This window comes from Agelaius phoeniceus, chromosome 3 (genome assembly GCF_051311805.1).
Source record: "Agelaius phoeniceus isolate bAgePho1 chromosome 3, bAgePho1.hap1, whole genome shotgun sequence".
NCBI classification, from domain to species: Eukaryota; Metazoa; Chordata; class Aves; order Passeriformes; family Icteridae; genus Agelaius; species Agelaius phoeniceus.
Genome location: NC_135267.1, coordinates 115,906,993 through 115,920,651, shown reverse-complemented (window position 1 = coordinate 115,920,651; position 13,659 = coordinate 115,906,993). Strand labels below are relative to the sequence as shown.

Sequence of the window (13,659 nt, the reverse complement as noted above, 5' to 3'; positions counted from 1 at the left end):
CTGAGCAGGGAGCACAGTCTCAGACAGAGGCTCTGGACAGTATTTTCTGTCCTTCCAAAACCTGTGTTTTCCCCTAAGGGGAAGGGATGCTCACCAAGGAATTAAATAGGCAGGTTTGATCTTCTCAGGGACATGCCCTCCATTCCCAGTGGTTTCTTTAGCAGGGCTTTCCAGCCAGGCTCTACATGAGCTTAAGATGCTTCACCATCCAGTTCCTTCCATACCTGGTCTGTCATTTGCTCCTCCTTACAGGCTAAAAACCACTGCAGTAGGCAACAGTGTGCAATTCCAGCTCACGGCACTGTCTCCACCAGCTGTGTTTTAAGAGGACATTTTTAATTAAAAGAAAAATCATCATAAAAATCCTGTCCAGTATGCTCTGAAAACACTTCTGCTTCGAGCTCCAGCCAGCACTTAAGCCAGGCTTAGAGAGTGGCTCTCAGTACACAACTTGTCTTTTAAAACATTATAAAGGATCAGGAGCTACCTTCACAGGCTGTGGCATCAGAATGGGAATTCTGAATACTCATCCCAGGTCTGCTCCAACTCTGCTTTAAACACCTAAAGATTCACTGACCTCTGTCTCTGTTGCTGCTACACTGCACTCGGGTTGCTGCATTTCCAGGTTATGCTGCTGCACTCCACTGGGGCAGTTCTCTAGTGCTGCACAATGCTTCTATCACTTATATGAAATTAAAAAAAAAAAAAAAAAGACTCCTTTGACTAAATAAGCTGTGATAGAAATATATTTACACTATGCACATTTTTACAGGGAATACAACTTGCTAAAAATCTGCAATTAATACCACCACCCTGCAATTCACTGCAGTCAAAACTAAAGGATTTGCATTTTTAAGGTTTTTATTAGAGAAGTTGAAAGTTTCATCTCAGGACTGACAATAACATAATTATCTCTCTTCATTTATTTTGTTTATAGGAATATGTAGAATTTGTTTGTACAAGCATATACAACAAAGTAATTGGTGCTTAGTACATTGAAATCAGAAATCTGATTTGTTCTAAACTACCAGTTTTCCATGCAGTCATCTTTGAATTGGCAGCATGGACAAATTCCAAGCCGAATGCTTACATGCATTGTTTTGCAATATAACTACAGCAAGCTCTGGAAACATGCAAATTAACACTTTAGCAAATTGTTTTTATATCTAATGGACATAAAAAGGTTATTCCTGATATGAAATTCTGAAAATCTGCATAAATACTTCTGTGTAAAATTAAATTAGTTATGTACTTCTCTTTTACTACAAGTATCAAGAATGCCCACGTAATTAATATACACACATATATATAGAGACCTTGTAATGCTAAAAGTCTTTGTAATTAATCAAACAAAATTCTGTGCCATACATTTACTCAGTATTTACCAGCTAGTAGCATGACTGTGGTCATATAGTAGGCATGACAGCCTTAGTAGCATTTGTATCACATGCAAACATACTCTTAGCATTTCTGTTTACTAATTTTATCACGTAGCAACATGTATGTGATTTTCTACAATGTTGTGTTTCCCAAGTGTATAAATACTTTTTACATTTTCACAGTTACAAACTTTTTTGCCAAAAGCCATTTAAACAATCTTTTAAGTTACAATGAACTGTAGTATCCGGGATCTGCAACAACAGGATCAAAATGCAATTTCTATACAAGCGATGTAGGATGTAAACTTTTCTTAAAGTGCCTAATACATAATTCCTCAGAGCACTGACCAGTTTTGGCACGAATACACTGTATTTCCCTCAGGTTATCCACTGCAGTGACTTCTACAGGATATTGGCTCCCCTCAGAATTGCTAGAGTTGATATGGCACTTGTGAATGACATCGTTAGGCTGCAGAAATACCTTGTCAAGTTACTGCTGCAGCTGATGAATTTGGCTGATGACTTTGTACACACTGTACTTTTGAATATACACAGTTACCTTTCAACTGTCTGCTGTCTGCTGTCTGAAAAAACCCATTTAAATATAATTTAAAATCAAACTCAACTCCTTACTATCCTAATTACTACTTGGCATAAGGTCCCGTTCAGTGGGCTCAGGGAACATCAGGTGTGGAGCATCTGACAAGGCATGGCCTGGCAGGGTCTGGCAGCACGGGGCTTCTGCACAGCACACATGAGAACACAAATGGGAAATTCCACCACTCGAGCTACAGCTTTGCTGCCATCTGAGATGATGTTAACAGTATCTCTTGTGTTTTGAGGCTCTGATCCTGGGATTCTGACGCAGGCAAGGTGCCTGGTGAGATACAGAAAGGGAAACAGGATGGGGTTTAAAAAGCTCTCTTCATCTTCGGGTCGGGGTTTTTCTGAACAAAGGAAATTCTTATGGAAATCCAACAAAGGAAATTCAGTGCCCAGTGTTAAAAAAGAAACCATGCAAACCTTAAGACTTGGTGGTCCGTAGCTACCCTCGATATATTAAGAACAAAAAAACCCAAAACAAACCCCTGCCAAAACCAAACCAAACCAAACCAAAAGCCCACTCTTCAACCTCAGCTATGATATTCTGAATTTTGCTCTCATTTTAAGGACGCTGTGCTCTCCAACTTCAATTTGCTTGTTGAGGCTTTAAACCACTGTTGCTGGCCTGCGATCCATCTCTGCTTCCAGCTTCACCATCTGCTGCATCTCCTTTGCCTGCAATCCAAAATAACCGCATGAAGTGTTGCATTAGACCCTCTGCTCCCAGTGAAGCATGTTTCACATGAGTGTCTGAGTGAAACACAGGCAAAGCACACTGAAGAGATATATAACAACATTATTGTTACACCCCTCATCCCCCCACCCCATCTCACTCTGTTTTCATAATTGGATGTAATCTGTATATCTACAAATTCTTAGGATTTTTTTTTTATTCTATCCTGGGAGTCATGGGTTGACTTTCTAAAGAAGTGTGTGATAAAATGCAGAACCCCAGTTTTGGGGAAGAAGTTAGGCAGATGCCAATTTTTTTTCCAGATGGGAAATGTCTGGGAATGTATTCTTACTGCTGTTGTGAGAATACTGTAATGTGTTAACGCCAGAAATTCATCCATGATCTGGACTTGTTTCTTTCATAAAGACAAGGAATGACAAAAACCCATCAGTGTAACATCTCTCTTGCACTAGGCACGATTTTTAAAAATAGTGTATTTTTAAAAATTAGTATATTTTTTAAATAATCATTTTTGTCTGACCTGGAGATCCTTATGATTACAGAGGGGGTGTTTTTCACCTCAGGATTAGAGCACTGCTGTGTGCTCCACGGGATTACACACCCTGAATCCACCTGAAACACTATCCAAATGCATAATGCAAAATCCAGCAATGAATACATGCCAGACTTTGGGCTCAGCAGGCAGAGTTAAAGCTCTGTGTGTAAATGGTGACTGGCCTGGGAATCCCCTCTCAGAGGGCACTTTTTAAACTCCCTTCCTCTCTCTCTCTTAGATGCACACAGAGCCACACTCTCTCCTCCTCTCATCGTGTTTTGGTTTGAAACTCTGCAGTTTAAAGGAACTGAGAGTCAGCATCACCATTTTCTCTGGGGGTTCTCAATCTGGGAAGCTATTTAAATTCATACCCCAAGGACCCTGAGGTCCCTAACCCATCTATACAATCAAATTCATGTGCATTAGGACAAGTTTTAGGAAGAGACAAGCCAAGCACTATTTTCTTTGGTGTAATTGCTCTATTATCCATCATGCAGGCAAAAATGGTTAGGGGACTTGATTTATTTAAACTATATTGCCCCAGAAGTTGAAAAAGCTGCTTAGACAGGGAACTTGGCTATACAAGCTGCTACTTAAGGAGTCACCTATTCTGGATGTGCAAACACACATTTGCATAGGTGAAAATGGGCAGATGTAGGTCTAAAGTAATGAGGGTGCACCTCTATTCCTTTTGAAGGTAAATGTGGATTTATGCAGATGTGACATACCTGCCTTCTTGAAAAATCTAGCCCTGCACTTGCTTAATCATCCTTATCATCTTCTTGGGGAAAAAAGTAATTATGATAACAGCAAAGCAACCATCATAAATATGATTAAAAATTAATTGACATTCTCCATTTAAATGACTTAAAAAGCTTGAAAGTAATGAAGAAATAATTTTAACATGAAAATATGGAAACATAATAAATAAATCAATATGGACAACCTCTTCTGAAATGTTGGCTGGATTTTGCCTGTGTGTGAAATGAAACATCCAAACAGAACAAAACCCGGTGTTTTTTTCTCAGTGACTCACACATTTCACGTTTCAGGCTTGTGACTTGACTACAGGCACACAGGGTCCTATAAATATTCTGTGTCCCAGTGTACTGTCTATGGAATTCTTTTAGAGAACCTGGCTTCAAAGACCACATTAGCATCTAGCAGAGGAGCAGGATCTCGTCTGTGCCGTTCTGAGGCTGGGTCAGAGAGTGCATTCCAATGGCAACACACCAACCCAACAGGACAAGCCTCTGGAACCTACAGTGGATCAATGGAGTCAGGGGCAGCCAAGGGACTCTGCGTTCAGGGTGCTCTCTACTGAGACCTCACACCAGCTAGGAAACACATACAGTAAAAAAAAAATATATATATTTTTCCCCTGGCCTAATGAGAGTTTTTTCATTATTATGTGTCCATGAATAAATGTTGTTACAATGGGTGCTGTCAGTAGTGCAAGATGTTATCAGTTCAAGGGAGTAATTCAGATCAGGCAATGCTGCACAAGGGGATGTTCCAGCCCAGTGCAGCTCCTTCCCTTGGAAACACAGGGGTTAATAAGGATTTCTTGGAGTAACGATTATTTAGGAAGCCACAGCAGCACAGCCACATCGTAAAGTGTAATTGCCAGAGCTTGTAACATGTTGGAATTTGAAGTGAATTTTAAAGTGCTCTTCCACAGACACTAGGAAGCTATTTCCAGCCATCTATTCTATATTTGGCTATTCTTAGAGTGGAATTACTTATTTTATTACCATACTGAGATATGTGGATACCCTTTGTCTGACTATCAGCATTAGCAGTTAATCATATGTGTGTTAACACTAAAATACTTTCCTTAGATCAATAGACACTCTCACAGACACAATTTAGAACTCTAAGCAGATCTTCCAGTAACAGCAGCTAATGTACAAGTTAATCTCTAAATATTTCCTCTGCGCATCACTGTTCATATTCATCTGCATTTCAGATGCTAAAGCACAAATACTGCTAATATTGTGTCAGGCTCAAATATCTGTGTGCAAACAAGATTAGCACCGTGCTCACTGTGTCAATGGCACTTCCCAATGGTTGCATTTACAAGGAGGGCTCCAATGATAATGATTTAATTTAGAAGGAAAGCACACTGAAATAATAGTTTGCTTATTATACGTCCATCCTACCTTGTGTTTGAGACACTGCATGACAGGATTTCAAAAGCTGTTTGTACAAAAATAAAAATGTCAAAATCGAGTAATACAACAAGAAGCAAATTAAATGAATGAAAACTGAAGTGATATTGAAAAATTAATGCAAGAAAAACATACATAAAACAAAACAAATTTAAATTTACAACAGTTTGTACTGAAGGCTGTTTCCACCCATAATTCTACTTTTCTCCATTGTATATTTGTATGAAAATTTTCTTGCCTTGTTCAATCAGGAGAAAAAAGTGTTTCAAAATCCACATTAAACAAACACCCCCTGGATCCAACTAACTTCCATACATCAGTGTCTGTAACAGTGATACCAGAGCCAGCTGTGGGGTGCACTGGAGCACTTTTGGGGCTACAAGGAAATAGTCCAAACAGCATGTATGGAAAGATATGCCCTGATGGATCAAATTAGAGTGAGTTAAAAAGCTGTTAAGGACAACCCCTGTGGTGAAGGCCCCCACAAGCCCACACAGGAGTGATAACCAGCACACAGAGGAGCTTATTCCATTTAATAACTGACAATTTATCTGACTTAGATGGCAAATGAGCAAGCTCACGTAGGCTGCTGCCACCCCTCAGCTGCAGAGCTGTAAGCCCAGGTGAGGATGACTCTAACTGCTCCAAGAGGTGACCCTTCAGTGACTCACTTATCCCAGCTCCCTCACACAGAACATGGTTATCACATTATGGCCAAAACTACAATCAGAATAATTCTCTCCTCTCCTTATGTATCTTAAAAAATTGATCCAAAGCTCTCTGGAGCCAGTGGAAAGAAAGAACTGTTAACACCATAGCTCTGGATCAAGCCCATCATTTTTCTGGCAGCTTTTACAGTGACACTACAGATCTGCTATGGTCCAAATTCCTCCCCCAGGTCCTGCCTCCCCCAGCTTCTGCCTCCCAGCCTTTAGATGCTGCTCAGGAGCAGACTGACTGCCAGCTCCATTCGTGCTGGATGTTGGAGATGGCATCTACAGCAGCCCTGTGAAGGATCAGGGTGGCACTCGTGGCTGTCACCCAGGAGGAGGTGCAGTGATCAGCAGAGCCGTGCTGGCTGGGGCTCGGTGCTGGCAGCCACCTGAGATCTCAGAGTGCTGCCACCCCCTGCAAGTTACCAGGCTGCAGCTTTGGGGCTCTCTCCTGACACTGTAAATACCTGATTTGCCTGTTCTATTCCCTTCCCTATCTCTCTGCAAGATGGCTTTAATTTGTCTTCCAGAGAGTTCAAGTTCTGAATATTTACCAAACAAAGAAGTGAGTACATAGCCCTTAACAGTAGTGGGTATTAAATGCTCCCCTTCTCTCTCACCTCACTGAACTGCTGGGTATATTCCCCTTGCAGTTTACATTTTTAAGTGCAGTACTGCAAGTCCACACAATTATTCCAGCTCTTCTGGCTCAACCTTTCAGCAAGGGAACTGCTCAGAATGTAGCGTTGCTTCCACCAGAAGTAAGATTAGAATTTCCCTTTCCTTGCCAAGTAGTTTTTCAATTAAAAAAAAAAAAAAAGAGCTTATAAACTAGCAGAAAATAATAAGGTATTTTAATTAGGAAAGGGTGTACTAGTACAGATAAAACTCCCCATGCTACTGTACATCTCTAGAATTCAGTCCAAACTCACTGTCTCTCGGAGTTCAGAAACTCTCTGGGCACGTTCCTCCTCTAATTTTTCAATCAGTACTAGGAATGTAAATTCCAAAATGAAGTAAACCGACTTGCTTGAGTTACTTTTGGGGAGTAATTAAAATGGATATGCCGGGTCCTTAATGACTGTCATATCTGGCTAAGGAGTATCAGTGTGGCTGAACAGCTGAAAGGGCACTCTGGCTGAGCAGCTCAGCTCCCACGGGCTCACCTGAAACAAACCTGGTGCTGCATCATCATTTAAGCCACCTCTTCATTTTGACTCCCAAAGAAGGCAGTGACCAGGAAAAGGTCCCCATTTTGGTAAGGACTTACATTCAGAAGGATTCTACTCAGCCTGACTCTGGTTACTGTTTTCTCTAGCTTGCTTTTCTCCTAAGCCTTTAAAACAAGATACCTGCTCATTCTGCTTCTCCAAAACTTCTAAGTGCTCAAGTTGAACTTTTTTCAACTGATCCATTTCCTTTGACTGCTTCATTGCCAGCTGTGATTGAGAGAAAATAATGGGGGGGGGGGGGAGAATATAACACATTATTAACAAGTAAAATAAAAATCTGCTTGAAAGACACACACATGCATGCTGTTTTGCCCCATTTAGGTGGCATAAAACATCACAGAAGGCCTAGTCTATCATCCAAACTTAATAAAAAATTAATATTATTATATTATTAATTAATAGATATAATTAATAGATACATATTATACATATTGCACATAATACATAGACTTGGCAAACACACAGGAATGAGCAGTAATTCTGTTAATTTAAAATGGCTTTGCCTTGTATAGATGTCAGATCTTTTATTCTACAAGCATGTGCAACAAAGCAAAGACAAAAATCTACAAGAGCTGGAGTCTCAACACAGAATCTTGAGAATCTTTTTCATTCTCTCAACAGAGGAATGAAAAAGAATGTCCAGAAGCAGTGCCCAGTGACTTTCAAGGTTATAGTTACCCTTTTTCTCTCTTCCAGGAACTTTTTTGTGTTGCTGCTGTTCAGTTCTCTGACTCGCCTGAAAAAATGAAAATGTTCTCCATGAAGACTCATTGGGAAAAAAAGAAACCCAAAACTGCAACATAGAAAATCACAAACTCTTCAGGTGTACTTTGTTTTCTGATTATCTGTACCAGGTGGGACTAATGGCAAATTATACACTCCTCTGGCTACAGAACTTTACACTCAGATATTTCCAAGTGTATTGGCAGTATGACTGAAGACTTGACTGCTGTGAATGAAGTTTGCTTTTTCCTTACTCAAGAGTGGTGGTCAAAACTTCAAACAAATTGTTTCATTAATTTGTGCATGCCTTGCTGCATGCTGCTGTCAGTTTTGGTAAAAAAAAGAAAAGTGCTGTGTGTGTCTTAAGAGTGGTAATGGAATAAAATCATCAATGATCATAAGTGAAGTTACACTTATCAATACTGCAAGCTTCTTAAAGCTGTGATTTATGTAAAATATAAATATAATATTAATAGCTACATAAAATAACTCAAGTGTCTCTGCCCAAGATTTCTGCCACGACAGAGAACAAAAATAGTTCAAACAGTTGATTCAGCCCACAAACCAGAACTGCTTTCAGATCTGGGAGCAGATTTACCTGGCAGTCATTAGTGAGGTCTGACACAACAAAGCAAACGGTTACTGAGGGCTCTGACAGCTCCTCCTGCTCATGAGCTGGGGCTGTGCAGCACTCAAGGGACTTGGCTCAGGCTGTGGGACCAAAATAGCCCAGTGCCAGGGAGGGGATGTAAAAAAGGAAAGAACGAGCCAGATGGCAGGGCCAAAGCGAAGGGGAAACCCCAAAGGCTTATAGGACATCACTGTGTAGATTCTGCTTTTACTCCCTTCTCAGTCAGGCCCCCATCTCACTGAAAAAGCAAAAAAAATATAATGCTCTTGAAGTACAATAATTAAAATTTAATAGTGTGATTGGACTACTCTAGTCAGTCAAAGATGATCAGGGCATCAGAGTTAATAATGGATAAATATGAGAAAATCACATTTTTTCCTAAAAGGGTCATCTAAAAATTTATCCAGCACAATCTTTAGACCTTCGCTTCCTGCCATAAAGCATGGTTTTAATAGAATGAATCCACAGCTTCCCCTGTCAGCCTCTGGCAGCATTCTTCCCTTGTCAGGAAGGGATCCTCACCTCTCCCTCTCAGCTTTGTTTTTGATGGATTTGTCTTGGCTGATGGCTTTGCTGTTCTCCATGGATATTTTAGCCTGGTTGGCACGCATCTCCTTGCTTTCCCTGGGCAAAAGCAAACACAGTCATTAATGCCTGAGGTGCAACGTTCTGAGGTTGGGTTCCTCTGCACTGGGGCTACTGTTCCCTTGAAGTATTAAGGAAGAGGAAGGAACAAACAACACTGAAATTCCCTTCCTTACACGGTTTGAGCAGGCAACCAGAAATCTCCATTTATTCCAGAGAATATAGTTGGAAAGATGAGTTCAAAGCATTTTCACACTTCGAATATTGCAAAAGGGTATAAAATACTCTCTTTTCTCCCTATTATATGAGTTGTCCTAGTACAAGCTACTATCAAAAATGCAATTTGTCTTTTACAACTGCCTAAAAAAAGTATGAATCCTGCATTCAGAAGGTAACAGCAGTATCAACAGTAACAATGTTTGCTAGTTGTGGTATGAGCTGACACTCTTCCTTTTAAAACTTCTCCTTTGGGCCTGTGGGCCTGAAAAGAGGGGTTTAGGCCATGGGCAGGCTTGTGTTTGGTTTCTCCTACTGGCTCAGTGAACCTTTTAGCCTTTCCTGTGAAAAGAGAGAGCTTTTTAAAAATTTTTATTAAAGAGCTGTGGTGCCTTTTTTTTCCTTTTCTCTCCAAGAGTTCATAAGGTTGAACATTTCCTGGATACAGATTTACAAGCAGTGGTGTAACAGCAAAAATTAGTCTGGGTTCTAAAAAAAATGATGTGTTGAAAACATATTTCACTCCAACAATCCTTTCTTCAAATGAAACCTTTTATTTTCCTCACTGAAATGGAAGTGATTTTCAAACACACTGTCTTAAGAGGAGTGCTGAAATAATTTATTTTGATTACTGTGCTGAAGGATATGAAAAAAGTCAGTGTAGGTGTTCAAACTGACTTAGCCTGTTTGCATCAGATACAAGTTTAGAGTGGAAGAAGTTAAGAGGATTAGAGGACTACTGTGCATCACTGATGATTTAGAAATGAGGCACTGGCCATGGAGGTGGCTGACAGGGCCAACACATCACGCTGTCTCCAGCAAAAACACTCTCCTCCCACAGGCAGTGGTGATTCCTGGAACTGGAAGAAGTGGATAAGCCAGGATGGTAAAGAAAAGAAAAAGAAAAAAGGATTCTGAAAAATGTGGCACTGCACGATTTAGCTGCTGATTCCCTACTGAGTCATAGTGACTGCACCTCTGAAATTTATACAAACATGTCTTTTGAAGGGATACTTAACTTCCAGCATGAAAGTCTATCCTTGGAATTTATATATATATTTAGATGACATCAAAGTGCATTAACATGTCATTTTCTGACACCAGTATTGTTTGAATAAATAGAAATCTCTTCTTCTATTAAAAAAAAACCCACCACACAATTTCTCTCTCTCTCTTCTTAGGTTATTTTATCTGGAGTACATAATGCTTGTGAATAACAGCCTCATGTCCCCAGTTTCTGACCTGCTGCAGGATCCCCACCTCCAGATCAGGCAAGGGAACTCAGTCTGGGGAGGCAGGGGGCTCAGCACCCCTGCAGCTCAACAAGCTTCAGGTTTTGAGCACTATCTGCTGCCTTCTGCTTTGTTTTTCAATGAGCCCAAAGCACAGACAGAAATTGCTTTTTGTGCTGCCATGGAGGGAAAGCACCTTTCCTACAGCAGGCATCATTGGGGATTATTGATCTCTGCTACAGCCCTGTGGCCTCTGCTGTGATATCCAGCTGATCAGCCAGCTCAGAGACAGGGAAGTGGTGAGCACAGCCTGCTGAGAGCCTGCTCTGCTCCCACGCTGCCCTCACAGATCCCCCTGCTCCTGGGGACAGACCCGGATTGTCTCCTGGCCTCTAGAGGTAAGGACATGTCCTCCTACACACAATAGATTACATTAAAAAGTTTACAAATTATCAAGTGTGATGCCTCTTTGGGGCATTATTATTCACATTTCAATATTTCACAGTCCAAATTCTTCTGAAATATTCATAGATTCCGACACAGTCTTAAATTTGTTTGTAACAGCAAAGTCCCCCGTCTGCACGTAATTCCCAAATAAGCAGAAACACACTAAATTGCAATGAATAAAGCAGAAAGAATATTGAAGGCTGTTGCTCCTGGGACAGCTGAACAAAGAGGCTTCTTGATATTTATATGGATGTAAATGATCAGATCTGGTTCTTAGTGCCTTTAAACACAGAGCAATACATGGACTGAACACAAATGATTTCTAATAAGAAAGCAAAACCCATTGCTAAGAATATAAGAATCATGTACAAGAGATGATAGAGGGATGCTTAAACAACACACAGACACAGGAATTCTAAACCCAAACAGTAAAATGATAAGAAAAAAGCTTTTTTAAAATTTAAAATTTTGCCTTAGTATATATATACTGGTAGGCTGAAAGGACAGCTTCTAGCAAAGTTAAGAGAACATGGAATTATGTATGGAAAACAAAATTACTTTTACAGACCATATATCAGTAAATCATCTTCCAAGCATTCTGATGAATTTCAAGGAGGATGAAAAAAAAGACTCAAAAAAAAAATAAAGTGACATGATTTCCTGGGCTGATGCCACCACGTATGACTTAGAGGTACAGAACCAAGGACTGCACCTTCCTCTGGCTAATAGTTTTTGAATGATGAATTTGTATAATAATTTAAGTTTGTGGACTTGCTATTTGACTGGGTATGTTTTGCAGGACAGCCTGAAGAGATGGGTTAACACAGAGATTAACATAAAGATGAGCTCAGTACAAGCCTTTTGCTGGGACAATTCTCTGCTGGATGAGAAGCTTGCAGCTCCCAGCATGTGTTCTCTCTGACGCAGAGACACGCTGCTTTTTCACTCAGGAATTTAAAAAATCATTCCAATTCCTTCTTCAAATGTCATTTGTTTCATTTCTTTCCCACCCCCCCCATGATTTTTATGTGAAGGGTGCTGAAGACAATTACATACAAATCTCCATATGAATATATATATTTTGTGTACACACATATTTTATGTCCATATGCTTATAGGCTGCTTTGGATAAGAGAACACAGAATAAAAAATGATTCCTCTACTTACCATGATTTTTAGCACTGTGACTATAATGTGCATTTATTTGATTTCAAATAGGCAGGATGGTTAATTACAAAAGCATTAGGGTCATGTAGCGTCTTCTGTGTGATTATAGCAAAATATTGTATGAAGATAACACATCAGTCTAATGTAGCTTATCCTGCAGCCCCTTTTGACCTCACTTCTCATGGATGTTTCTTACAGCCAGCAGTGCTATAAACACGAGTCCCCAAAGGATATTTCTGTATTTTATACTTCTTGGTTTTCAGCCTCCAAATTGAAGTTCCTGGGTAAAGTCAATGCAAACTACAAATGCTTCATCACCCCTGCTGCCTTTAAGGAGGTTCAGATGATCTAAATCAGCTAAGAAGCCCATTCCTACATCTACCTGTTGGAGGTTAGAATTTTCCTTTTTCTTTTTTCTTTCTCTCAGGGAATTTTGTCCCATTTGTTGCTAAGAGACGATAATGACCAAGTACCTAAGAGAAACAAAATAAATGGCCAAGGTGGGGGAAGAATGCAGGTGTACTCTCCTAGCTGAGGGGCTTTCTTCTGGAGGGCAGAGACAGAGGGGGATTTTGGCTGGGGGTGAGGCTGGGCTCAGCTCCTCTGGCAGGGGGGACGATGTGGTTGCTGTGGGGAGAATTCGCCACCACTGGGGGGTTCTGTCTGCTATGATATTCTCCTACTGCGAGCAAGGCTCTGCTCCTAAGAGCAGCTCTTGCACTGGGACCTTACTGATGCCCAGCCTCACTGGAAGGGACCCTCACCATCTCAGGGGGAAATCCAGGACCCCGCATCCCTTGGGAGCCTCTCTGAGGGAGCCTCTCTGAGGGAGCCTCTCCGGGCTGTGTTCGGAAGCCAGGCCGCGCCGTTCCTCTGCCCCTGCTCCAGGGGCTTTCTCTGCCCTGTAACCTCACACCCCAGCTCCTGCTAGAGCTGCAGAGTTTCTGCTGCATCTCCTGTGTCCCTCTGGGCCTGCTGGCCCTGCCCTCCCAGCCCCGCTCCGAGGTTCCCCTCAGCCCCGCCGCTGCCCTGCCCAGCCCGGCCGCCATCGCCGCGTGAGGGAGACGCGGCCGAGCCCCGGCGCCCCCTGCTGGAGCGGAGTCAGCGCCCCCGCCCGGCCGGCAGCCAGCAGCGCCCCTGGTGGCCGCGCCTGGAACTGCAGCGCAGGGAGAGCGGCCGCGGCCAGGAGCGGCCGGGGCTGGGATCTGCTCTGGGGCTGCTGCTCTGTCTGTCTGTCTGTCTGTTTGTGTCTGTCTGTCTGTGTCTGTCTGTTACACACAATAAAGAACTGCTGCTCCTTTTCCCACAGCTCTGCCTGACAGCCCCGTGAT

General features: G+C 41.6%; 1 protein-coding gene across 11 annotated transcripts in view; it reads right to left on the bottom strand.

Annotated features, from left to right (window-relative positions):
* Nucleotides 1-843: 843 nt before the first annotated feature.
* Nucleotides 844-13,659, bottom strand: part of PLCB4 (phospholipase C beta 4) — a 177,609-nt gene continuing 164,793 nt past the window's right edge. For 9 of the 11 annotated variants that reach the window (XM_054629428.2, XM_077176300.1, XM_077176293.1 and 6 more), the window contains 5 exons: nt 9,204-9,305; nt 8,006-8,063; nt 7,448-7,534; nt 5,374-5,410; nt 844-2,657 (listed from right to left, as the gene is read on the bottom strand). In XM_054629428.2, coding sequence (XP_054485403.2) covers nt 2,569-2,657; nt 5,374-5,410; nt 7,448-7,534; nt 8,006-8,063; nt 9,204-9,305 — 373 coding nt within the window. In that variant the 3' untranslated portion in view covers nt 844-2,568. The remainder of the gene's footprint in view (nt 2,658-5,373; nt 5,411-7,447; nt 7,535-8,005; nt 8,064-9,203; nt 9,306-13,659) is intronic. The other 2 variants (XM_077176301.1, XM_077176302.1) reach the window with 1 other exon arrangement.